The sequence below is a fragment of the Mastigoproctus giganteus genome, chromosome 14 (assembly GCF_048544385.1).
Source record: "Mastigoproctus giganteus isolate SK-2022 chromosome 14, ASM4854438v1, whole genome shotgun sequence".
Taxonomy (NCBI): domain Eukaryota; kingdom Metazoa; phylum Arthropoda; class Arachnida; order Uropygi; family Thelyphonidae; genus Mastigoproctus; species Mastigoproctus giganteus.
This window is the reverse complement of record NC_143588.1, coordinates 35,979,297-36,006,660: the sequence shown is the minus strand read 5'-3', so window position 1 is coordinate 36,006,660 and position 27,364 is coordinate 35,979,297. Positions and strand designations below refer to the sequence as shown.

The 27,364-nt window shown below is 39.7% G+C and overlaps 1 protein-coding gene across 1 annotated transcript in view; it reads right to left on the bottom strand.

The window, feature by feature from the left end:
* Positions 1–27,364, bottom strand: part of Nup75 (nuclear pore complex protein Nup75) — a 459,526-nt gene that overhangs the window by 221,092 nt on the left and 211,070 nt on the right. The window contains exon 13 of the mRNA XM_090389073.1: positions 6,921–7,024. Within this exon, the coding sequence (XP_090245199.1) occupies positions 6,921–7,024 (104 nt within the window). The remainder of the gene's footprint in view (positions 1–6,920; positions 7,025–27,364) is intronic.

The window sequence follows — 27,364 nt, the reverse complement described above, 5'->3', positions numbered from 1 at the left end:
AGATGGGTCAGATGGGTATGATCTATTCTTGGCCTTGAAAATACTACTACTTCTCATCTTGAGGTATGGATACTGGAGCGCCAAATTTTCAGATCATGATTAAATTGAAAGAAGTTATTGTTTATTTGAGAGTGCCACATTGTTGTCCTTTCTGACAAGCATGCAACTTGAATAGTTAGTGCATAGTCTGATGGTGGAAGAGGGATATTAGTTAAATCTAAGGTAGTTGGATTTTTTGCAGCTTTATCAGCCAGTTTATTGCCCAAAACCACCAGAATGTGCTGGAATACAACAGAAGGAATTACATAAAGCCATGATTGATTTGAGTGAATCAGTGTAAATAACAGATTTTAAAGAGCGGTCAGAACAGAGATTTTGTAAGGCCAGTTTAATTGCATATAATTCAGCTGGGAAGATAATGAAATAATGGTATTTGGAAACACTGCAGCTGCTCCAATGTTTGAATTAGATTTACAGCCATCTGTATAAATTGGGCAAAAATCAATATATCTTTGAGTGTGAACTGCATGAATGTTGTTATTTGGCTTTTGGGAGCATTAGCAACTAAAGCCATATTGCTCTGGGGATATGCGGTGGTCATTCCCAGACCTTTCCGCATCCTCCATATTTGGTGGATCACGGGCTCGAACCCCGGTCTAATCAAGAAGGGTGTGGTACACACTGCTGCCCCTGCCCACCTGGCTACGGAGGCGCCACGAACTGCATGAAGTTGTTTGATATTTGATGTTTGTAAAATGCCCTTTCCCCACTGGCAGGGGTGTCACAAGTCACTAGAGGAAGAGAAGCCCATGGTGGTTGACAGCAAGTTGCTACCTGTTGTACGGAATTAATGGAAAAATTCCAAACTTCTATCAGTTCAAGAAGGCGAAGACCAGCTGGCTTTACTATGCTAGGTTTATTTCTGAAGAGGTTTTCTAATGGTGGATCGAACAGGTATGACTGAATGGGATGCGAGGCACAACTTTGTATCTTGACAGCATACTTCAATAACAGTATTTTCCAACATAAAGTTAGTGGGGGCTCATGGGCATCAATGTACAGACTATGTGCTGGTGATGTTCTGAAATAACCAAGTGCAAGGCTCAAAGCACTGTGTTGAATGGGATCAAGCCAGCGCAATGCACTCATTCTGGCTGAATCATATATGGGAGCTCCATAATCAAGACGGGATCTGATTAATGTCCTGTATAAAAGAAGCAGAGAGGTACGATCTGCACCCCCATGTTTGGGCGGATAAAGCTTTGCGTATGTTTAGCTTTTTAAGACAGGAGTACATACATTGTTAACATGATCTAAGACGTTTAACTTCTTGTCAAGGATTAATCCCAGGAATCTGATGTTATTAGTGACTGGGGTGGAGACATTGGAAATTTGAATTCAGGATCTGAATGAAATTTGCGTTGTCTACAAAAATGGATAACAATTGTTTTCTGCTGTGAGAGTCAATAGCCATTGAACCTGGCCCATTGTTGTATTTTATTAAGTGATATTTGAAGTTACCTTTCAATAGATCTCATGTTTTGGGAATGACAGGAGATGGATAGGTCATCTGCATAAAGGTAAATCTCAACTGTATTTGTAAGCTGTTTAGTGATAGAATATATTCTAAGAGCAAAAAGAGCGGCACTCAGTACTGATCCCTGCGGAACATATTTTCCTGAATGAATTCTGCAGAAACAGCATGCTGGTATCGAACTTGGAACGATCTAGTATGTAGAAAATTCTTCACAAATATAGGAAGATTGCCCCGTAGACCAAGGGAGTAAAGATCTTTAAGTATTCCATGTTGCCTTGTGGTGTCAAAAGCCTTCTCTATATCTACTGAAACCATTACTAGATGTTTGCATTTAACAAAGGCATTATACGGATGGCAAATTCAGCCTTCGCCATGAGATCTGAGCATGACCTGTTTTGATGAAAGCATTGTTGACTATGGCTCATTAGCTGTTCTGACTCGATTATCCAGACGAGTCTGTTGTGGACAACTTTTTCTAGGATTTTGCTGAGGCAGCTTGAGAGGGATATTGGTCTATAGCTATGGGGATTGGTTGGATCTTTTCCAGGCTTTAGGATAGCCAAAACAGTAGAATGATGCCAATAAACATTTTCTAAGAAAATATGGTTGTAAAAGACCAGGAGGAGGCACAAAGCTTTGTCATCAAGATGTTGTAGCATGACATAATAGATCCCATCTGGTCCAGCAGCACCATTGTGGGCTGTTCTAATGGCATGCAAAAGTTCAGAAAATTGCAGAGGTTTATTATATGGTAGTAAGAGGGCAGTTTGAAAGTTAATAGAGTGCAGTTCTGCAGTATTGCAGAGCTGATGCTGCAGAGATTTCAGCAAAAGTATTGCCCAAAGCATTAGCTATATCTAAAGGACTAGACAGATCTAGACCATTCCAGGTTATTGTTATTTTTGGTTTTTAGGAGCATTAGCAACTAAGGCCATATTGCTCCGGAGATATGCGGTGGTTATTCCCTGACCTTTTCACATCCTCCGTATTTGGTGGTCACAGGCTCAAACCCCGGTCTAATCAAGAAGCGTGTGCTACGCACTGCTGCTCCTGCCCACTTGGGCCCATCCCAGAAGAGGATTGGAGAAGGCACAGTAGAAAACTTACCAGAAAGCTGACTAATTTTATTATTATTTTGGTGTCAGTGTTTTTGTTAATGCTTGAAGCAAAATGGGTCCAGGAATCTTTCTTGGCTTGTCTTTGTGTGAAACGTAATTTTTCCCTTAGCTTCTTATAATTAACGAGATTGGCTGTGGTTGGATATTGTCGAAACAAATTTCAGGCTTTATTTTTTGCTTTCTTTGCAATCCTCATTCCACCAGTAATTATAATATTTTTGGCCCAGGGGATTTGGTAATGATATTGCGTCTTTAGCTGCTTTTAGGAGATGTGGTGTGATGTAAATAGTCACATTATCAATAGGCTGTAGGCAAATTTTTTCCTCATAAAGAAAAATCGAGGACTGAAATTCTGCCCAGTTTGCTTGGACAAATTTCCATTTCCTGCTGGATTTCACGGAAGGAGTCTGTGCTATTAAAAATTTGCATATGATCGGGAAGTGGTCACTGCCCATGGGATCCTTTATTACATACCGCTCTATTATCGGGAATAGTACTGGAGAACAAATTGAAAGATCTATTGCTGAGGTGTGTCCATTTGGGAGCTGTTGTTGTTGTTGTTGTTGTTGTTTAGGAACATTAGCAAATAAGGCTATATTGCTCTGGCGATATGCGGTGGTCATTCCCTGACCTTTCCACATCCTCAATACTGGTGCATACATTCGCTGTATGCGAATGTATGCACCAGTATTGAGTATTGTGAAGTTTTGTGCCTCTAGAAAGCTTTCAATGTGTCGACCTCATCTATCCAGTTTAGGATCGCCCCATAAGGGGTGGTGCCCATTAAAATCACCTAATATACAGAAAGGTGGAGGTATCTGTGTGAAGAGATCTTTTAAAGAGTAAGTATGGTTTGGCAGCAGGTACATTGAGACAAGTGTTAATGAAATATGAAAAATGATACAACAAGAACACCTTCTATTTCATTCTGAAGAGGGATACGTTTAATTTGCATCTTTGAATTTACTAGAATGGCCACACCACTGTTATTTGTTGTTATTTGGTTTTTAGGAGCATTAGCAACTAAGGCCATATTGCTCCGGGGATATGCGGTGGTCCTTCTCTGACCTTTCCGCATCCTCCGTATTTGGTGGTCATGGGCTCGAACCCCAGTCTAATCAAGAAGCGTGTGCTACACACTGCTGCTCCTTCCCACCTGGCTAAGGAGGCACCAGGCCACACCACTGTGGGCCGCATTTGCTGTATTACGATCTCTTCGATAAAGGCAATAGTTCTTTATCGAAGGAGAAATTTGCGAGGTTAGGTTAGTTTCCTGAAGACAAAGAGCAACTGGAGAATATCGTCTATGTTGCAACAAAAGCCCCTGCAGTTCCATTGTAAAACATTATGCATCATTTAGGTTTCGCTGAGAATGATTCATCTGACTGTTTTTTGAATGAGGAGCATTTTTTTGATAATTTTTTGGGAAGCCCATGCATCCAGTGCCAATAGTGTCGTTTGCATGTAATCCTAGTGATCTGAGTGTGCATCTATTTCCACACTATTGCTGGGCGATTCGGTTTTCTTGTTGTGTTTGGTAGGTTTCAATTTTTGTTATGCGGGACCGCCGAAGCATCAGCTGGGATGCTGATTGAAGAGTTGGTTGCTTCGCTGGTTTTAGTTTGAGATGTGTCTTTCCAGGAGTTCGATAGTGTACTTTTAACCCAGTTAGATAGAGGTATGCTGGGTGGTATTGATACATCTGTTTGAACTGCTGTCGAACGAGAGCTTTGAGTGTGAGATGCATAGGAACAACTTGGCATGGTTGATATAACTTGTCTGCGTGCCTCATGGTATGTAACTTTATTTTCTATTTTATATTTTTGTATTTTCTTTCCTGTTTTCCACAGTTCACATGATTTAGAGAAGGCCTGGATGACTTTCTTTACAGTTGGGGCAAACAGGAGTTGAGGCAGAACAAATCTGCTTGTGGATGCTCCTTGGAGTCACAAATAGGACAAATGGCAACCCCTCTACATGCTTGCTAGACGTGTCCATATTTCTGGCATTTAAGACAACGAATCGGATTTCGGATATAGGGCCAAATTCGGTGGTTTAAATAGCCAGCTTTTACTGAGGACAGCAAATTTGGGGTGCTAAAAGTTAAAATGATAGATCGAGTTGGAATGAGATTTCCATCTTTTTTGGTCATTATATGTTTGGTGCTAATTATTTTTTGATTGCTCAATTCCTGAACTAATTCCTCTTCAGATACTGTAAGTAGGCCCTGCTCTGCGATGACACCTTCTGAGGAATTTAATGTATTGTGGGGAGTGATAGATACTGGCAACCAACCAAATGTCATTGTTTTGAGCAGCCATTGGAATGTTTTGAGTTGGCTGTTTCAACCAGGAGGTCTCCAGATTGTAATCTTTTAACCATTTTTGATGTTCCAGTAATGGATTTCGAATACCTTTGGACCATAAAAGGTGATAACTTGCCCACAGGCTGGAGAGAGAGAGAGAGAGAGAGAGAGAGAGAGAGAGAGAGAGAGAGAGAGAGAGAGAGAGAATAACTATACAGAGATATTATGGTCTTAGTTCATATAAATTTTCTCATCACCTCATTTATTATGATTATTTTGGAGGGAAAGGTGACTAAAATAGCACCACAACAATCCTCACACAGATGGAAGCATACAAAAACACCTAACAGTTACTGCAATAACATGTAGAGTAGCTAAAGAAATTGAATAAATAAATAGAACGTGTGAGCTGGTCACAACTGTAGCAGCAGAAATTTTCTGGATTTATTAAATAACTGTTCTCTGCAACAGTTACAATGTAGAGATGAGAGATAATAATAAAAAGCAACATCTTTATTAGATAATCTACAGGGCCTCTTTGTGCATTAAGAATTCCCAGATAAATGAACCACTAAAGTGGCAAAGATCATAATATATTGATTTAGAAGCTACTTAATAATACAGATACTGTCAAAGACAAAGGGAACAGATTTTTCTTTCATAAAGGTGACGACAATGGTCTCAGAACAGTTTTTGAATTCTATTTAGTAGGACAAACTAATGATATTACCAAACTTCAAATACTAAATGGAAAGCTACTAAGTTTATATACCAACTAAGGAAGTGTTCAAGGTTTAGACTTAAATGGATGTCTCATAAGACAAGTAGTAGGGAAGACAATTGCATTTTTTGATAACTGAGAAAAAATTGGAAGAGAAATTGTTGAAGCTAAAAGTGAATATCTTTTCCCTTTGCAAAAGGGATCAAAGGACAAAATGAGCAATTACAGTTGTATAAGCATGACCTTCTGTTTCCAGGAAAAATAAAGCAGACAGTGGTTAAAAAAGTAAAAAAGGATCACCTTGAGAGGAATGCAGTTATTTGGAAATCACAGAATGGATTTTTAAGAGAAAATCTTGTTTGACTAATCTGATTATCTATTTTGACAAAGTAACAAAGGAACAAACTGGAAGCAAAAAATAATTATCATTATATATTTAGACTTCACTAAAGCTTTAGACAACATTCCGCATTAATAACTGCTAGGGATAAAGGGTTGGTTAAGTGGAAGATGTGGAGTATTGTTGCAGTCCCCTCACTTCAATATTTATTACCAATTTTAGTAAAGGCATATCAAGCTTAATGTCCACTCTGCAAATAACACAGAGGTTGGTATTGAGGCATACTACTGCAATAAGCCATAGAAAAAATTAAGCTGATGGGCTGAGAAGTTTAAACTGATGTTTAACATTTACAAATGCAAGGAATGGGCAGCAGTGATTGCATAAAAACATAAGAGGGTGGTACCACACTCAAATTTGTGGAGAATGAAAGACATCTAGGAGTAATTGTACAGTCTAGCAGTTGATGTGGGTAAATGACAAACAGGAATTTTTCCAGGTGGGACAAGAAAGTAACTATGCCATTGTATAAGCAACGGCTAGGCCTCTTGCATAAAGATATGCAAGGCCTCTGCATACAGATACGGGAGTTTCATTTTAAGAAGGATAGGAATTTCTTGGAACATTGTTGGAAAAGAATTTAGTTCTGCAGTGCTTGGAAACTAGGCATGTGAGAGAATACCTCACTAAGTATTTAATGCTCCAAATAGATTTGGTAAACTAAGTGTTTACCAAATCTTTCTAACACAAACTTATACAACATCAATCAAGCAAAACTTATTGTATAAGCTTACTTATACATCATTTTGGTTGATGTTGTATAAGCTTGGTTCCCTGCATCATTGTCACGATGACTAAATACTAATGTTAAAATAAATATAATGAAGTAAACATCTTACCAGCTTTCTTTAATAACTCTCATAAGATCAAATTCCATTACAGCAAGGATGATAGTATCAATATGTAAAGGAGAATTTTCTGATCCATAGCAAGCATAAAAATTCTAAAAATATCAAAATTGACCTTAACATGAGGATATTATATGTATAGGCTATTAAAAATAAATGATTTTGATTATTAAATGATTTCACACAATTTACATTAATCCTTCAGAAGATTTGTTTTATTATCACCATCAAGTTCACCAATTCAGTATAGATTATCTACACTACTAATTCACACTGTTAGTAATAAGGATGACCAATTCTTGAAAATAATGTTTTGGAAAATATTATAATTTCAGAAAATATCCTCTACCCACATTATATTTGGGGAATATATGCATTTTTCACTGTCTGAGACTAACAGAATATAAATTAATAATTCTATCCTATTAAATGCAATTTCTTCAATTACATTTCTGAAAATCATATATAAAATTGTGAAGTTCTTTCAAGTTATACAAGGTAAAATATAACACTTGATTATAATGATGATAACAAAAATAAAATATCCCTAATTTTTTTAAAAGTTACAGGGTAAAAGATATGAACTATTAAGCAAGGATTTTTATTGTACACAAATTACATTTTAGCACTTTATTTCATTTTTCTTTTTTTAAAGCTTACTTATGAGGCGTGGCAATAAAGTTACTGTACTGCCATTGTTGCAATCATGTTCGATGACTTTGAAAATAAATGGAACTGGTACTGTTGTTCAAACATCCTCCAAGAGATGATTGTGCAGGGATTGTCCAGTAGGCTGACAGGTTGCAAATAAAAATCAGTTTTGTTAAAAGCATTAATGTTCTGTCACGATTTTACAATGGAGCAATGAATGGATATCAAATTTTGCTTTGAGTAAAAGATATGAATTATTAAGCAAGGGTTTTTATTGTAAACAAATTACATTTTAGTACTTTATTTTTTTAAAGCTTACTTACGAGGTGTGGCAGTAAAGTTACCAGAGCGGTGTTGTTGCAGTCATATTCAATGAGCTTGAAAATAAATGGAAGTGGTGTGTAGTAGTTCAAACTTCCATCAGCAGTTGGTGGTACACATATATTGTCCAGTAGGATGACAGGTCAAAAGTAAATACCACTTTCTTAAAAGTGTTAATGATTATCAGGGAAAAGGCCTAAGTGCCCGGGATTCATGATACTACAATAATATTGCTTCACTGGGAAACCAGGAAATCGTTTAATGACTAATAATCGTTTAATGACTAATTAAAATCGTTTATGACTAATAGAACAAAATAACAAAAAATAAAAGTAATATACACATACAATAGCTTTCAGACGGATGTCCTTCCTCAGTTGCGATAGTTAACCGTTATTGTGAAATACAGAACATCGTGTGCGTGCCATGGTGGTCATGCATGGTGAGAATTGCGTGCTACAGGTGCTTGCAACAATTAGCTGGTTGAATTGGAGGTTTGCGGTTGTAGTTGTAATACTCGAGAATGCTCTGAGCACCAACAATTGTCAGCTAAAAGGATGGTTGCCTCAGTTATGGGGTTCACATGACACCTCTGTTCCTGTTGAAGGAATCGCTACAGATGCGGAACGATTCCAATAAGACATGGCGATGGTAGTTGTGGGATCAGTCAATAATCTCAATGCCGCGCCATGCATTGATGTTGTGCTGGGTTGACCAGAAGTGCTCAGCAATCGCTGGATAATCCACGTCCGTCAAATGGATGGCTTACTCACGCTCAGAGACTCGATTACTGAGTCTTCTGCCAGTTTCTCCAACATAGCAGCCAGTGCAATCACAGCAGGAAATATGGCACACCAATCCACTCTGTTGTAGGGTGGGGAACTGGTGTTTTTGGCCATTATACATACAACGTAGTTGTAAAACTACAGAAGAAGTTCATTTTTATAGCAAGAGGCCACCAGCATCTCAGGTTTGCCCATCAGCGTAAAATTTAATGCATCATACTGAAAGGTTTCCTCTATAGAGTTCCGTTTCCTAATGAATGTATTCAGCATGCCTGCTGAAACTTCAGTTTCAGGACTCTGAACATATGGATCAGCTGCCTCCATCATGATCTACAAGAAGCTTCCAGCACCAAAGCAGTCCCCATGCTTGAATTCAAGAGTCTGGTTGCCTGCTCTGTTTACTCCAGTGTTATCCGTACTTTATGGTGATCTTGCCATCAGCAAGGAGACCACACTACAGACTGCTCACAGTTTGTACTGAATCAATGTGACAGACACTTGCCTGCTGAGCAACCAGATTTACTCACCTTGAGGACGAAGTTTGTCCTGCAGAACCCCCATCACTGAGATTGCCTTGGGTGTTGAAACATCATTAACACATATCCCTGAGGAAACTGCAATTTGCCTAAAAACGGCAGCAAATACTACGTGCCCGCCCGTCATCTCAAATCTCAGTCAGCATCAAATCTCTGCTCTCAACTCATTGAAACGTGATGACTCCATCGTCATCTTGTTGGCAGACAAAGGCTGTTGAACGGTCATTTTAAACCGTTCTGACTACAACACAAAGGCCCTGTCACTTCTACAAGACATGTCGGTCTACGAAACTGTTCTTGCCTCCCCCGTCAAGATTTCAGAACAATGGGAATCTGACGTGAACAAACTTGTCTACCGCTGGTTTTGTACAGGGAAGATCACCAAGTCTGTACATTGGCGCCTACAAGCCACCGATTGCAAAATTCTGCAGTTCTACAGACTACCAAACGTACACAAGGTGGGTGCACCTTATGAACCATCATCTCCTGTTGTGGTTTGCTGACATATGAGCTATCCAAGTAGTATCCAGTCTGCTGTCACCCCTGAAAGGCAAGACTGCTCATACTACCATTTCAAACAGTGAGGAATTCTTAGACTGAGTTAGCAGACTATCCATTTCAGATGACCACGTGATGGCCTCATTTGATGTAGCATCTCTCTTTACTTCAATCCTGGTACAACTAGCATATATGCAAAGGAGCATCTAGACAACGACCAGATCCTAAGCAGCAGATCTTCTCTGACATCCGACAACATCTGCACCTTAGACTGTGCCTGACTGGGTGTGCCATTATGTTTAGTGAGTCCATCTACTGGCAGATACGGAGCACAGCTAGGTGTTCACTGGTTAGTTCAGTCAGGGCAAACATTGCAATGAAGTAACTGGAAAGTCGTGCATTTGTGGGTTTGCCAGATCCCATAGCTTTTTAGTTCCGGTATGTGGATGATGTGTTTGTGGTCACCCCCTCAGGAGACCAGCTCCCACTTGTCTGATGCGAGGGTCACGTTAAAGACTTCGGTCTTTCGCAAGCCAATGTGTGCTGGCCAGTTTACCAATTACTGGTCAGCACATGCATGCAACCATCTTCTCGGCAAGGCACGAGCCCTGCTAACCCGTGCCTGGACGCATTCCACTTCTGAGGATGAAGGCACACTGAAGTTACTAAGGTTAAGGTAGATTGGATACTCTACCGGTTAAGGCAGTACAAATACCCTACCAGTGCCCTGGATAGGTGCGACCTGCAGGCCCGTGGCCATATTGCCAACCGAGGGTTCCACACAGTGATGGCCCTGCCACAACCGCATTTATTCCGCACTTCCAAAACTGATACAACAAATATCTAGGATCCTAAAGGTTCATGGGATAAAGTGCTTACAACTTCCAGGGAGAAAGTTGTGATCCCTCGTCTTGAAGTAAAAACAACAGTCCCCCCCCCCCACACACAACAGGGTGGATTGGTGTATCATATTTCCTGCCGTGATTACACTGGCTGCTACGTTAGGGAAACCAGCAGAAGACTCAGTAGTTGAGTCTCTAGGCACAAGAAATTCATCCATTCGGCAGACATCGATCACTCAGCGATTGCTGGGCACTTCTGGTCAACCCAACACATCAATCCAAGTTGCGACGCTGAGATCATTGACCGATCCCACAACTACTGCCGCAATGTCTTATTGGAATCGCTCCACATCTCATGTTGTAGCGGTTCCTTCAACAGGAACAGAGGTTGTCACTTCAGCCCCATAACCGAGGCAACCATTATCTCAGTTGACAAATGTTGCAACTCGGAGCATTAGAAATATAACCACAAACCTCCACTTCAAACAGTTAATTGTTGCAAGCACCTGCAACACACAATTCTCACCATATATGAATACCATGGCACACATGATGTTCGGAATTTCACAATAATGGTTAATTATCACAACTATCACCTCGATAACATCAGAATATTTGCTGATGTTATCGAGGTTGTGTTTGGTGTGTCGGAAAACTTCTAGTTGGGGGGGGGGGGTTCACAGACTAAAAGATTAACAATAGCCGCATGCAGAGGCGAAAGTGATTCTTGCACTGCTTCTATTATAATGAGCAGCAACCTTGAGAGCAATGGGGACTATAAGAGCCGCTGCATCATGGAGCAAGTAAATACATGGGGTGTGGTAGAGTAACTAAGTGTAGGAACAAGTGCATGCATCCTTGTATGAACACTAATGCTAGAAGTATAGTAAATAAAATTGATGAATTTGAAGTGCTGATCAATACATCAAAGGCAGATATTGTTGGGATATCAGAGACATCTTATATCTGTGGGGTCACACAGATATAAGAAGTGCAGAATTGGAAATTGGGAAGTACAATGTGTAAAGAAAGGACAGACAGGGTAGAAAGGAAGAAGAGGCTATGCCGTTAGTTAAGAAACATAAAATCTAAGGAAGTGCAGCCAGTCGACATGGTTGGACAGTGCAGAGTCGAGTCAGTTTGGTGTGACAAGCACTGGGAAACCAAAATTGAGAGGAGTGTGTTTTAGGCTTAATGACTCTGATGAGTACAATGAACAGTTATGCAGAGAAATAGAATGGGCCAGTAAATAAGAAAGTCTTGTAATGGGGAATTTTAACTTTCCAGATATTGATTGGAACATGTGGATTGGTCACTCGCATGCAACCAAGACTTTTGTAGATTTACTGATGGATTTTCTAGAGCAACATGTTCGAGGGACAACCAGAGGGAGTGATACCCTTGATCTGATTATCTGCAGTGATTATTCATGCATTAAGAATTTGCAGATAAAGGAACCACTAGATGACAGTGATCACAGCGTACTGATGTGGGATTTAATTAAAGTCGTAAATTTAAGGGTAAAGGTAACATCAAGTGTAAAGGTAAGGGTTTTTGTTTTCATAGAGGTGACTACAGTAGTGTCAGACAGTTTTTAAATTCTGTACAGTGGGATTAACTGATGATGTTATCAATGGTGAATTCTAAATGGGAAGCCTTCAAGGACTTAATCTTCGAGACTACTAGGCTTTTCATACCAACTAAGAAATACTGTTCAAGGTATAGGCTTAAATGGATTTCGGATGAATTAATGAGGCTTGCGGCAGAGAAGAAAAATTCATGGGATGCATATAAATTATCAGGCGACACAGAAGCCTACGGCAGATATAAGCTAGTCTGTAATCAAGTCATAAAAGAGATCAGGCAGGCGAAGACAGATTACGAGAAATCTTTGGCAAAGGATGCAAAGAAAAACAGCAACGTTCTTTACTTATGTAAACTCTAGAAGGAAGGGGATGAATCAGATTGGTCCATTTAACATAGATGGTTCAACTATTGATGATCCTGCTCAAGTAGCTGATAAATTAAATGAGTATTTTGCATCTACATTCACACATGAGGAGTTATTCAAGGAGGGGAATGCTAGAAGTTTATCAAACTCTAACAGGGAGCTAAGGTCATTCTATAATAACTGAGAGCAAAGTGGAGGAGAAATTTTTGAAGTTAAACATGAAAAAGGTACCTGGGGCAGATGGAATCTATCCAGTTATAATGAAGGAGGCAGCAAGGGAAGTAAGCGAACCCTCAGCCATAATTATGGGAGCATCCTTAGAGTCAGGGGAGGTCCCCATGGACTGAAGATGTGCAAATGTATCCTCAATTCACAAAGGGGGATCAAAGGGTTACACAAATAATTACAGATCTGTTAGTTTAACTTCTGTTCTGGGGAAAATAATGGAGTCACTGGTTACAGAGGTGATACAGGATCACTTAGACAAGACAGCAGTAATAGCTCAGACACAGCATGGGTTTGTTAAGGGGAAGTTTTGTCCAACAAATTTGATTGGATTGGATGGGTATAACTAGATTTTGTCCAACAAATTTGATCACAAAGGAACTGGATGCAAAAAATAATTTTGATATCATATACTTGGATTTCTGGAAAGCTTTTGATACTGTTGCACATGGAAGACTGCTGTACAAACTGGAGCAGTATGGAATTAAGGGCAAGTTACTGCAATGGAAAAAGGGATGGTTGAGTGGGAGACGGCAGAGAGTGGTAATAAATGGACACTGCTCTACATAGACTTATGTTATTAGCGGAGTCCCCCCCCCCCAGGTTTCGTTGCTGGGCCATTGTTGTTTTGTGTATTTATCAATGATATCGGTTAAGGTATATATCAGGCTTAATGTCCAAGTTTGCAGAGGATAAAAAGGTTGGCAGGGTTGTTAATGACAACCCTGCCAACCTTTGCTTTACTCAAAGACATACTGTCTTTGAGTAAAGACAGTATGTACTGCAACAGGATCTAGAAAAGTTAGGCAGATGGGCTGAGAAGTGGCAACTGAAGTTTAACATTGCAAAGTACTCCATATCGGTTGCAGTAACTCAAGAGAAATGTTTGTTTGTTTGTTTGGTTTTTTTTTAGGAGCATTAGCAACTAAGGCCATATTGCTCCGGGGATATGCAGTGGTCATTCCCTGACCTTTCCGCATCCTCCGTATTTGGTGATCACGGGCTCGAACCCCAGTCTAATCAAGAAGCGCTTGCTATGCACTGCTGCTCCTTCCCACCTGGCTATGGAGGCGCCAAGAGAAATGTACCAACTGTGTGGTACTACACTCAGGGAGGTAGAATGAAAAAGACCTGGGGGTAATTGTGCAGTCAGATATGAAGTTCACCAAGCAATGCAGATGGGCTGCCAGAGCAGGTCATGGAATTTTTATCAATGATATTTAGGAATTTTTCTAGCAGAGACAAGGAAGTGATTATCCTTTTGTATAAGGCAATGGTCAGGCCACACCTTCAGTATTGTATGCAGGTCTGGAGGCCTAATTTTAGGAAGGATGTAGAGTTGCTAAAACAAGTAAAGAAAAGAGCAACAGATTGGTGAGAGAAACAAAGGGGTGCACTTACAAAAAAATGCTTAAGTTTTGCAAGTTGCAGCACCTGAGAGGTGACCTGATCAAGGTGTATAAGGGCTTGAATGGTTTGAGCAGGCTCAATGCTGACAGGATACTTCCACATGCTCTGATTAAGAACCTGAAAGGGCATAGATTCAAATTGAGGAAAGACAGTTAAAGAGTAGATGTGCGGTTTGCCTTTAGCCAGCAGGTGGTTGATGGCTGGAACAGACTTCCACCTGTTGTTGTGGAAGTTGGTAGCTTAAATAAATTTAAGGCTGAACTAGACAAACATTTGGAGTGATCATACGGGTGAACTGGGAAGGGTTCGGTTTTTTTTTTTTTTTTTTGGGGTGATGCTGTATAAGCCTGCTTTCTTGAATCATATGCCTCAACTAATGCTAATGCTATCTGAGGAAGTACAACTGTCTGAAGGCTATTGTGTGTGTATTACTTTTATTTTGTTCTATTAGTCATTAAATGATTTTAATCCCACCATATATTTATTTCCTGGTTTCCAAGTGATGCAGTATTATCGTTGTAGTGTTAATGATTTTTAAACAGAGTGATGAATGAATATAAAATTTTGCTTTAAAGTGGGAAACATGAAACATCAACAGAAACATGAAATGTTAAGTTGCACAAGTGTGTTTGAATGGCATAAGTGGCTCAAAGGCGGGTGTATGGATGTTTGCGATGACGTAAATATGTGGGCATCTGTCATCCTCTTGAAACGAGGACAGAGTTGCAAAAGTTCAGGAAATTGTGGCAAGAGATCATCAGCTGAACCCCAGAATGATGGCTGTTGATCTGAATATGAATAAGGAGATGATTCGTGAAATTTTACATGAAGATTTAATACAAAATTTCTGTTGAACAGCCTCATGGATGAACAGACGCAACGAAGAGTGTCATCGTATGAAGACTTCATCCAGACTTGTCAAGACAATTCTAATTTCCTTGACTATTGTCACTGGAGATGAGTATTGGTTATTTCAGTATGACCCGGACAAAATGTCAGAGCATGCAATGGACTTCAAAATCATCACCAAGGCCCAAAATGTTTTGTTTACAGAAGTGAAGGATCAAGATGATGCTGTTCATGTTCTTCAACAGTGAGATTCACATGGAATTTTTACCTGAAGGGGAGAGAGTCAATGCTGCGTTCTATGTATAGGTGCTTCAAAGACTTATTAAAGTGCATTTCCCAGGTGAGGCCAAAATTTCGAGAAAGGCTGCTAGTTCTTGTTGTGAAACATGGCACTGTAAAGATTAACCACCCACTCTGCTGATCTAGCACCTGGTCACTTTGCAAGATGAAACTTCCCTCAAAGAAAACAGATTTCAGGATGTTTAAAATTTAAATAAAAATGTAACTGCCAAACTGAACATCTTTTTGGAAGCCTTTTCTGACTCTTTTCAGAAACTTTTAGAATGGTGTAATAAGTGCATTCAAACAGGTGGTGATTACTTTGAATAAAAACACAGACTTCTCGTAATCTGCCTTAGTCTGCCTATACCCTCTTGTGACTTATTTGCTGAATAGTTTACACTTACTGTAGGTTTCCGTATCTCCTGTTAATTTTTATATTTTCCACATATTTTTCTTCTCTGCACCTAGTCTAATCAGTTCCTCTAACATCTATTTAGGTCTAAGCATTGACTCGTATCTCTAGTTGGTATAAAGAACCTAGTAACTTCTACAATCACTTTCCTGAATTCAGCCCATTTAAAATTTGTAGGTGGGTAACATCATCAGTTAATCCACCTGACCAGAAAACTATCTGAGACCAGTGAAAACATCATAATCCACCTTGCCACCTTGTTTTATCTGCAGATTCTTAATGCAGAAAAAGTCAGTACTGATAATCAGATCAAGTGTATTGCTTTCTCTTGTTGCCTCTCGAAAATGTGTAGAAAACAACAATAATCATTCAATAAATAAAAAAAAGTCTTGATATCTGGAAAGTTAAAAGACATCGCAAAACATTCTGATTTATTGGTCCATTCTATTTGTCTGCACTGTTGTTTATTATACTCATCACAGTCATTAGGCCTATAACAAACTACCACCTTTGATTCTGTTATAATCAGCCACAACACCCCATAATTTCATTCAGTTTTTGAGACCAAGTTTTAGTGAGATGCTTCAAAAGATGGCCATTCCATTTATTGATGAATGCCTGATGATTTAGGATAGAATTGAATATGTAGAGTAATCAATCTAGAATGTATTGACTGTGCTTTATTGAAGAAATCATGCCTTTCTGTATGATTTCAACAATTTCAGAAGTATATGATGGCCATCAGAATTCATATGCAACAATTAGGTCTGCAGATTGTGATGGCAGAAATTTCCTAGGCGGGGGGGAATAGATGGTGTTGAGATCTGAAAGGTCAATTTGGTCCAGGCCGTTATAAAATCTTGCAACAGGGTGATTCTAAATTATTGTCAGGGCTTCTGTGGCCTATAATTTTCTAACCGGAAACAACAAAATAAAACTGCTTACAGAATATGTAAGTGTAACTCAAAAACTTTTATTACCTATAGAATCAATACTGCAGAATGCTGAACAACTTCAACCTATGTGCCTTTTGTGGCACATAAGATGTCCAAGCAATATTCAATTTCCCTCCAAGTGTTCTCCAGCATTTGCGGTGTAACTGTGTTCGCAGCAACAATTCTAGGCTTCAGTCATCGAGGGAGGTCACAGGGTTCTTGAACACAATGTCCTTCACTTATCCCCACAGGAAGAAATCAAGTGGTGTAAGATCGGGTGAGTGCCGAGGCCACGGAATCGGTCCACCATGCCCAACCCAGCGCACAGGAAAATGCATGTCAAGAAATTCTCGGACAATAAGAGCCCATGTGGCAGTGCACCATCTTGCTGGAACACCACATTTGGCTGATGATTTTCCAACTGGGGTAACAGATACAGCTGTAGCATGTCTAGATAGGTCACTGGTGTCACTGTTTTTTCCACAAAGAAAATGGGCCCCAAAACTTCCGACCATGAAAAAAGCACACAAGACATTGACCTTTGGACAATCTCTTTCAAATTCTTGAATGGCCATCAGGGTTTTCTGATCTCCATATTCTGCAGTTATGACAATTTACCCTCACTGATATGTAAAACATTGCTTCACCACTAAATCTCCATCTCCAAAAATAATTTTCTTCAGCTTCGACGTCTGACAAAACGTCTTGGGCAAATTGGAAATGGTGGATTTTATCGTTCGGCTTTAAAGCCTGCACAATCTGCAGTTTGTAGGCATGAAGGTGAAGGCGGTTATGAACAACCTCCCCAAACAGTCGTTTGTGGTATACCTAACCCCAAAGAAACTGAGCTAGTTGATTTTTGTGGGCTTCGAGAAAGCGCTTCGTGGATTCGATCAACATCTTCCTGCGAAGTGCTTGGTCTTCCTACTCCTTTTTGGTGCAGAACACTACCAGTCTCTTGAAATTGCTTTAACCAGCATCAGATAGCATTATTTGAAGGTGGATCTTTTCCATACTGAGTTCTGTAACGACGTTGCATTGTGATAACGGACTTTGTTTTGAAAAACCGAAATTGCCTTCACACTTGCCTACACACATTGCCTTCTCTTGAACAGTCACCATTTTGAAGTAATGCCATCAATATCTCCCAGACAACAATGCGGCGAGTAAAGCGTTGCTAAATGAGGCTTTTTGAGTTAGACTTTCATATTCCGTAAGCAGGTATATTTTGTTGTGTCCGGTTTGTAAATTATAGGCCATGAAAACTCTGAAAATCATTTAGTATCACTCTGTATATTTAATCCAATCTCTGTTCATGAATGACACCGAATTATTAAAGCCAGTGATGGATTGGAAAGTTTATCTTTTGGTAGAGGGGCATTAATTATATTTTTATCTCTAAGAGCTGCATTGCAAGTATCAAAGAGTAGTGAGTGGCTTGAGAGACACATTCTGCTATATATATAACAATAATTCTGTAAAATTGGGCACCTTCAATCCTGAATTCTTTTAAAATCTTGCATATTTTATTTTTTAAAAAATTAACATTTTGAAATCTGGTAATATTAAGAGGACAATCTGGCACTCATATTAATGACTGCATTTGTCTTTAAGAATCCAAACACAAAGGATATTTCTCTCACTAAAAGATGCTTGGAGGTCTATCTTGTCTTTTAAACTGCTTTTGCAGGCAGTAAGATTTAAACTGTATTTTTATTTTTTTTTTTTTTATGAAAACCCCAAACACGAGAGGTATTAGAACCCATAGTACTTAGTACCATGCTTGGATTGGAGGTTGAGAAGACGAAAGAAGATATTTGTTGACATTAGACTTGAACTTCTGTAGACAGTAATTTTCAGGAAATATATAGGAAGGAAGGTTCTTCCAGAAAACGGCAGTTGAATGAATAAACAAGGAAGATGAAAAGTTGGTTCTGTGAGTCTGAAGTTGGACAGTAAATGGATGTTGGCTGGTGTGGCGGCACATGTTTGGACTGTTTTGAAAAAGAGAGAGTGGAAATTATAGAAGCCAATTCGGAAGAACAGTGCCCATGGAAATATCTGTAGAAAAGGCATGCAGCAGAAACAGTACGTCTATGAGACAGAGAGTGGAGAGAGTAGACAGAGAGGGTTAAAGAACAGTCATTAATTAACCTAACTACCCTCTTCTGAATGGAATCTAGAAGCCTGAGAGAGGTTTTGGGGGCACCGCCCCCAGATGTGGGAATAATATTCCATGGTAGGGCGGATTTGAGATTTGTACAGAGTGAACAGCTGTTTGGAAGAAAAGTAACGCCAAGAGCGAAAGAGAAAACCAAGTCTTTTTAGATGCAAGGGAAACAATATTTGTAATGTGCTTGTGCCAAGAGAGATTAGAAGTCAGGGTAATCCCCAAGAGAGATTAGAAGTCAGGGTAATCCCAAAAGAGATATATCATTATGCCTAGAAATTGGAGTGTCACTAAAGATAAGCATAGGTGCAGAAGAATCCTTTTTGCAAGATATAAGACAAGACTGAGTGTTAGAAGGATTGAAATCAACTAAGTTGTCTTCGCCCCACTAGAGAATTACCTGAAGATCGGCATTTAAGGAATTAGTAGAGGATATTCGAGAAGTTGAAGCTGATTGAGCAGGGCACATTTTCTCAAAATGGAAAGTGGAATGCAATGTGCTATCATCGGCAAAACTATGGATAGCATTTCCAGTCAATGGAAGAAGGTCATTATTACACAAGAGGAAAAGAGTGGGGGAAAGAACTGAACCTTGGGGGACACCAGCATTAGTGGAAAAGTTAGAAGACAGAGAGCCATCTACCATCACCCTCAGTGAGCGATCACAGAGAAAACTGGATAACCAATTACAAAAAACAGTTGCCAAACCATAAGGTTGAAGTTTGTTTAGGAGACCTGTATGTTAAACACGATCGAAAGCCTTTGAGATGTCAAGAACAACTGGTTGTGTTTCCCTGAAGTTTTCCATTAAATTTGTCCATAAATCGGTAACATAAGCCAAAATATCACCAGTGGATCGACACTGACAGAATCCAACTGGCAATCATTATTAAGGCGGATGGTTTCTAGGTAGTTTAAGAGTTAGCGATTAATTGATTTCTCCATTACTTTAGAAGGAGTAGAAGTAATTGCAATGGGACGATAATTGGATGGAAGGGATTTGTCACCCTTTTTAGGAACTGGCTGGATATGAGCAAATTTCCAAGCAGAAGGAAAAACACCTTTGGAATAAGAAAGTGAAAAAAGGCAGCAAAGAACAGGAGTAAGTTCAGGAGCACAGGTTTTGAGAACAAGTGGAGAAATATCATCAGGACTGAGCTTTCTTAGTGTCCAGATTCATCAAAATCCTTCTAACATCCTTTTGACAGAAGACCACAGGAGGCATTGAATGGAGCGTGTTGGGAATGGTGGGAAGTGTTTTACCAAAATCATTAATACAGGAGTTGGAAGCAAAACGGGATGCTAGCAGGTCAGCTTTATCCTTGGCTGAAGTTACAACAGAACCAACAGGCTTTGACAGAGGTGGGAGCAGAGATGGGAAAAAGTTGCGGCCAATAGCTTTGGCAAGAGACCAGAATGCTCGGCTACCATTAGGCCAAGAAGCAAGTTTTCTTTCTCAAGAAGCAAGTCTTCATGGATGATGATCCCCCTAACAGAACTAACTTACCTTTGCAATGAGTTGTTCTGATGGCCTTGCCAATGTTAAGTGGCTATTTGTTTAAAAGATGAAACTAAAATGGCAGCCTGTTTAAAGACTAACTGACCCCTCATTGGATGCCATGGTGGTCTATAGTAGTAGTAGTAGTAGTAGTAGTAGCAGCATTTGATGCAAGAAAGCAAGTGTATGAGCTTATGCAGCATCAGCCAAAAAAAAAAAAAAAAAAAAAAATCACACCATTCCCTCCAAATGCCTGTCACGTTCCTCCTTAAATTTATTCAACCTATCAACTTCCACAACGACAGATGGAAGTTTGTTCCAGCAATTAATCACCCGCTGACTAAAGGCAAATTTCCGCACATCTAATATACATATGTCTTTTCTTAATTTGAATTTATGCCCACTTAGGTTCGTAATCTGAACAAGTGGAAGGATCCCATCAGAATTCAGCGTTCTCAACCCATTCAAGGCCTTATACCCCTCAATCAGATCACCGGACAGGTGCCTAGTCTCCAGCCACTGTAATTTGCAGAACTTAAGCCTCTCTTGGAATCCTTTCATTCCCCTCACCAATCTTGTTGCCCTTCTCTGTACACGCTCAAGTAAATCCTCAAATAAATCGGCTTATCTACATCCTTCCTAAAATGAGGCCTCCAGACCTGTATGCAGTACTCAAGGCGTGGCCTGACCATTGCTTTATACAGAGGGACAATCACCTCCTTCTCCCTGCTAGCAAAATTCCTATATATCATTGACAAAACCCCATGACCTGTCCTGGCAGCCTGTCTGCGTTGCTCAGAAAACTTCATATCTGAATGCACAATTACTCCCAGGTCTTTTTCATTTTCTACCACCTTAAGTGTAGTACCACACAGTTGGTACGTTTCTCTGGGGTTACTTCTACCCATATGCAGTACTTTGCATTTGTCAAGGTTAAACTTCAGTTGCCACTTCTTAGCCCATCTGCCCAAATTATCTAGATCCTGTTCCAGTAGCACACTGCCATTACTGTCATTAACAACCCTGCCAACCTTTGTATCATCTGCAAACTTCGACATTAAGCCTAATATACCTTCATCAATAACATTGATAAATATACAAAACAACAGTAGACCTAACACCGAACCCTGTGGGACTCCACTAATAACATTAGTCCAAGAAGAGCAGCACCCATTGATTACCACCCTCTGTCTTCTCCCACTTAACCATCCTTTTATCCATTGTAGCAACTTACCCTTAATACCATTCTGCTCCAATTTGTACAATAGTCTTCCATGCGCAACAGTGTCAAAAGCTTTCCTGAAATTCAAATATATAATATCAAAATTATTTTTTGCATCCAGTTCCTTTGTAACCACATCATAATATCCTATCAAATTTGTCAGACAAGACTTTCCCTTAACAAACCCATGCTGTGTCTGAATTATTGCTGCAGTCTTGTCTAGATGATCCTGCAATGCATCTTTAACCATTGATTCCATTATTTTACCCGGAACAGAAGTTAAACTAACTGGTCTGTAATTACTTGTGTCACCCTTCGATCCCCCTTCGTGAATTGGGAATACATTTGCACATCTCCAGTCTGTGGGAACCTCTCCTGAGTCCAAGGATGATCTCATAATTATGGCTAAGGGTTTGCTTAGTTGCTTTGCCACCTCCTTTAATATAAATGGATAGATCCCATCCACCCCAGGTGCTTTTCTTATGTTTAACTTCAACAATTTATCCTCCACTTTGCGTTCAGTTATTACAAAATCATTAAGTATCCTGCTACAATTTGATAACCTTCTGCCATTTTCAAACCTTAATAATTCCTCACGTGTGAATGTAGATGCAAAATACCCATTCAGTTTGTTTGCTATCTGAGCAGGATCATCAACAGTCGGACCATCGATGTCAAGTGGACCAATCAGATTCATCCCCTTCCTTTTAGAGTTTATATAAGTAAAGAAATCCTTGCTGTTTTTCTTAGCATCTTTTGCCAAGGATTTCTCATAATCTGCCTTCGCCTGCCTAACCTCATTTGTCACCTGATCACAGACTAGCTTATACAAAGGGTACTAGGAAAGTTTTGCAATACAGCTTTGTTTATTTAATTTTTTCAAAGTAATTTCCTCTACATTCAATACACCTCTCCATCCTCCGAAACCAATCTTTAACCCAGTTCTGTCAAGTTTCACTAGGGAGTAAAGCACACTTGTTGTCCCAAGCCCGTAGAAGGTCCTCATCACTGGAAAACCGCCTCCCTTTTAGCTTCATTTTCACATGCGGGAACAGTGCAAAGTCGCAGGGAGCAAGGTCTGGCCTGTAGGGAGGGTGCTCGAGAAGTTTCAGTCCTGTCGTGGTCAAATATTCGGTGCAGGCTTTGGCGCGTTGAGCTGGAGCATTATCGTGATGGAGGTGCCAGGTGTCCATTCTTGACTTTGGCCGCAGGTTCTTCATAGATCCAATGACTTTAGGCAGGCATTGTTCAGTATACCACTTAGCTGTGACTGTCCTCTGCGTGTCCAAAAAGACACGTTCCACAATTCCATTCAATTTGAAAAATACAGCTATCATTTTCTTCTTTACAGAATGGGATTTTCTGACAATTACGGGTGTGTCGTCATCATCAAAGACCCAAACTTTGTTTTGAGCCTTGGTCGGCAGATCGTAATAGTACAGCCAAGTCTCGTCACCTGTCACGATGTTGTTCATATACCGAGATTGTCCCTTATCAAACTTTTTTAACATCTAACGGCACCAAGTCACACGTCATGTCATCTGCTCTTCAGTCAGTTGATGCAGCACCCAGAGAGAACAAAGTTTCTTCACGTGCAAATGATCTTGCAGAATCGAACGAATTGCTGGTGCATTTAGGCCCAAAGTATCCTCTATCTGTTGGTAGGTCACTCGCCTGTTTTCGTCAAGCATTTTCCTCACGGCAGTAACGTTTTCCTCCGTAACTAACGTTCGTGGCCTTCCCGGCATCTCAGAATCCTCCAGAGTGAAATTTCCCCTTTGGAATTCTCTATACCAAGTGAATATCGTTGTACGATGTGGACAATCATCATCTAGTGCAAGAGTCATTTCTTCTAAGCACTGGTCTATGGTTAAACCACGCACGAAATTATACCGCAAAACTGTCCTTATCTCATTTCGTGACCATGATGCCATCGCAAGCACTTTACACTCTCACTACTAATGAATAACTGAGCCCATCGACTTGGCGCGGCGGCTACTATGCACGTATGAACATATCTCAACATGCAGCAACAAGCAGCTTCCTGTGATTCATTGTTGCGTCATATTGCAAAACTTTCCTAGTACCCTTTGTATCTGCCATAGGCTTCTGAGTTGCTTGATAATTTATATGCATCCCATGCATTTTTCTTCTCTATTACGAATCTCATTAGTTCATTAGATAACCATTTAGGCCTAAACCTTGAACAATATTTCTTAATAGGTATGAAACTTTTAGTAGCTTCCACGATTAATTCCTTGAATGCTTCCCACTTAGAATTTAATGTTGGTAACATCGTCAGTTTATCCTACTGTACAGAATTTAAAAACTGTCAGAGACCACTGTACTCACCTTTACGGAAGCAAAAACCCTTTCCTTTACCCCTGATGGTAATTAAATCTTTAAGTAAATCCCACATCAGTTCACTGTGATCACTGCCACCTAGTGGTTCCTTTATCTGCAAATTCTTAATACACGAATGATCACTGCTGATAACCAGATCAAGAGTATTACTTTCTCTGGTTGCCTCTCGAACATGCTGCTGCAGAAAACAATCATCCAATAAATCCACAAAATCTGACTAGTGTGTGAGTGACCAACCCACAAGTTCCAGTCAATATCTGGGAAGTTAAAATCCCCCATTATAAGACATTCCGATTTACCAGCCCACTCTATTTCTCTGTACAATTGTTCATTGTACTCATTCAAATCATTAGGCCTATAACACACTCCTACTCTTATTTTTTCTTTCGCAGTGCTTATGTCACACCAAACTGGCTCAACAGTGCACTGTTCATCTATATCAACTGGACTTCTTTTGATTTTATGTTTTTCTTAATTAACAGCATAACACCTCCTTCCTTTCTATCCTGTCTATCCTTTCTGTACACATTGTACTCCCCAAATTCCAGTTCTGCATTCCTTATATCTGTGTGACACCATGTCTCTGCTATCCCAACAATATCCGCCCTTGATGTCTTGACCAACACTTCAAATTCATCAAATTTATTTACTATACTTCTAGCATTGGTATACATGCAAGCATACATGCTCCTCCTATTCTTAGTTACCCTAACACATCCCATATACCCACCTATTTCAGGATGACTGCCATCCGTCCCTGAAACCCCCAACACCCCACGCTCCAGGCCGCTACTTATTCTAATAGAAGTTGTGCAAGAATCACCTTCACCTCTGCCTACGGCTACTGTTGAACTATTAGTCCTTGTATCCTCTCAAGCTATCAGTTTTCCGACCCACCTAACACTGCCTCGATAGCATCAGCAAATATTCTTGCACCCTTTCTATTTAAGTGTATCCCATCCCTATAGAAGCAGTCTCTCCTGTTAAAAAGTACAGTCCAGGCTGAAAAAAATTCTACCCCTTGAGCCTTGTACAATCTTTACAGGGCCGAATTGATCGACAAGGCTCTCATCATATACTCCCTCCTATCGTGTCTGGGCAGAATTGCAGACAATTTCAAATGCAACCCTAATTCTCGGCTTTTGTTCAACAGTGACCTGTACTTGTTAAGTAATTCTGCCGGTCTCCTACTCTTAATATCATTAGTGCCAATGTGTACAACTATATCACCTTTTGTGCCCTTAAAAGATGATATCCGCTCTACAACGTCATCAACCTTTGCCCCTGGCAGACATACCTTGGTCCTGTTCCACCTATTCTTTTTACAAAGCATGTTTCCCGTTTCCCTGACAATAGAGTCTCCAACAACTACTAGTTCCTAAGGGACCAGCGCATTCTGCCTTGGGGGTCGCAGCTGTGTTGCGCGATGACCAAGTGCAAGCTCTGGCTTTGATGTGGGCAGCTGAGAGCCTGATGGGCCCCTCAATTTAAATCTTTCGAGGGCATCCACCCTGTCCTTCAAACTCTCATATAGGCCCATAACAACGCTGAGTTTTCGCCTGATTTCCTTACATCGTGCACACACAAAGATATCCCCCATGGCAATGTCATGTTCAGTTCCAGAGAGTTCGGCAAACATTTCACAAGTTGCACATTTTTTTAGGCTGTGATGCATTGGAGAATCGGCCCACTCAGTTCTCCCCCGAGTCACAGCACTCCTGCCACTTTGAGCCCGTTGCTTTGCTGCTCTAGTTTGGGGCATGATACTTTAAATTAATAAAATCAATAAATTAAATTAATTAAAGTTAATACTAAGCTATCTAATAGAAACAGTGAAGCGTAATACTCTATAAATTATACGTTAGAGCTACCTAACTACCTCAATTAAAAATTTCAATTCCCTACCACTATATACAAAAACAAAGGCTTGAAGTGGTGGAACCCATGATGAACGTCGTGGCGAGATCCAATATTCCTTACATTTCGAGGGTACAGCTCTAAAATGGTTTTCGCAGGCTTTCCGCTAGTTAGTACACCGAACCGGACCTATTGGTAACTCTCTAGGAGGCTTCCGGATCAGCTAGTGTATAATCTTGCTACCTCTATTCTGCCAGATAGTAACTGGAGGGAGTCCGAGTAATGTGTATGCAGGGAGCATTGCCGAGGCCACGTTATGTCAAGGATCTGGGTATATTCTTACCACATGTACGCCATATCCAAAAATTTCATTACTTCATACAGCACGTCCCACCCACTTTTTCTTACTATTGAATCTTCTTTCGTCTTCTCAATATCCAACCCGAGCACGGTACTAAGTACTATAGGTTCTAATACCTCTCGTGTTTGGGGTTCACATAAAAAAAAAAAAAAAAAAAAAATGGCTGCAATCGAACGAAATAACGGTTATTGAGTATTACGTATATCTACAAAAACTGTGTATCTAAATTGAAATAAAAATAACCAGCGTAACTATAAGACTACGTATTAAGTACAATATAAAATAACAATTATGTAAATAAAAAGGCAAACACATCGTTTTTTTCGGAGCCTGCAACTGACAGCTGTAATGTAGTGACAACATGCAGGCAAAACAGTAAAGCGGTTGCTTGTGGTGTGAGGTGTCATATGAAAAATGAAATCATAGTTTTCAAAGTTGTAATATTGCTATAGCTATCTGTTTAGCATGAGACTTGTCACTAGAGATCACCTGCAATCTGATGAGGAATTTTTAGCCCTAAAACAGACTGTTATAGCAGCCCCATCTTTTGTACCAGGCTGATCAACCCAAATTGTTCTGCAGGCCACCTTGACGTACAAATTTTCTGCAGGCAGCACATAAAAAACAACCTTTTGAAAATAAACAATCAAATGCCATAATTTATTTTATTCATTCATTTTTATTATATATCTACATCAATGAGATATTTGCTTTTCTTTGTGATCACTCAAATTTTTTAAAATCTACTTCAATATCAATATTGGTAGTTGTACATCTTAATTGATTTGTTATTGAAGCTTGAGATTTACTTTTCATAAATAACATTTTTGAAAATAAAGTTTCACAAATGTATGTGGATCTAAAGATGCTGACAATTTTTTGTGCAAAAAATCTTAATTTGGGATAATTTTCCACTGTCACATATGTGTTGAAAAAGATGAGTTTTGATGTTGTGTGTTGAATGTGTTTTAATTCATTGTTGCACTGTAAATCAATTACTTCCATCTGCAGAGTTTCTGTTTCGAAGCAGGGAATGAGCGGTGGTGATTCTATGAGTATTATATTTCTCGTTATTTATCATTCCTAGTTCAGCTAGTGAATTATTTCCCAATGATGTAGTCAGTAGTATAAAAATCATCGGCCGGTCTACACAAAATAATGTGGTGGGGCGCATGTGGTCTGCAGGCTGTGGGTTGGTCAGGCTGTTTTAAACAGATGGCTATTTAGGTGAGACCAAAAATGTGGCCAACACTATTGAAACTGTAT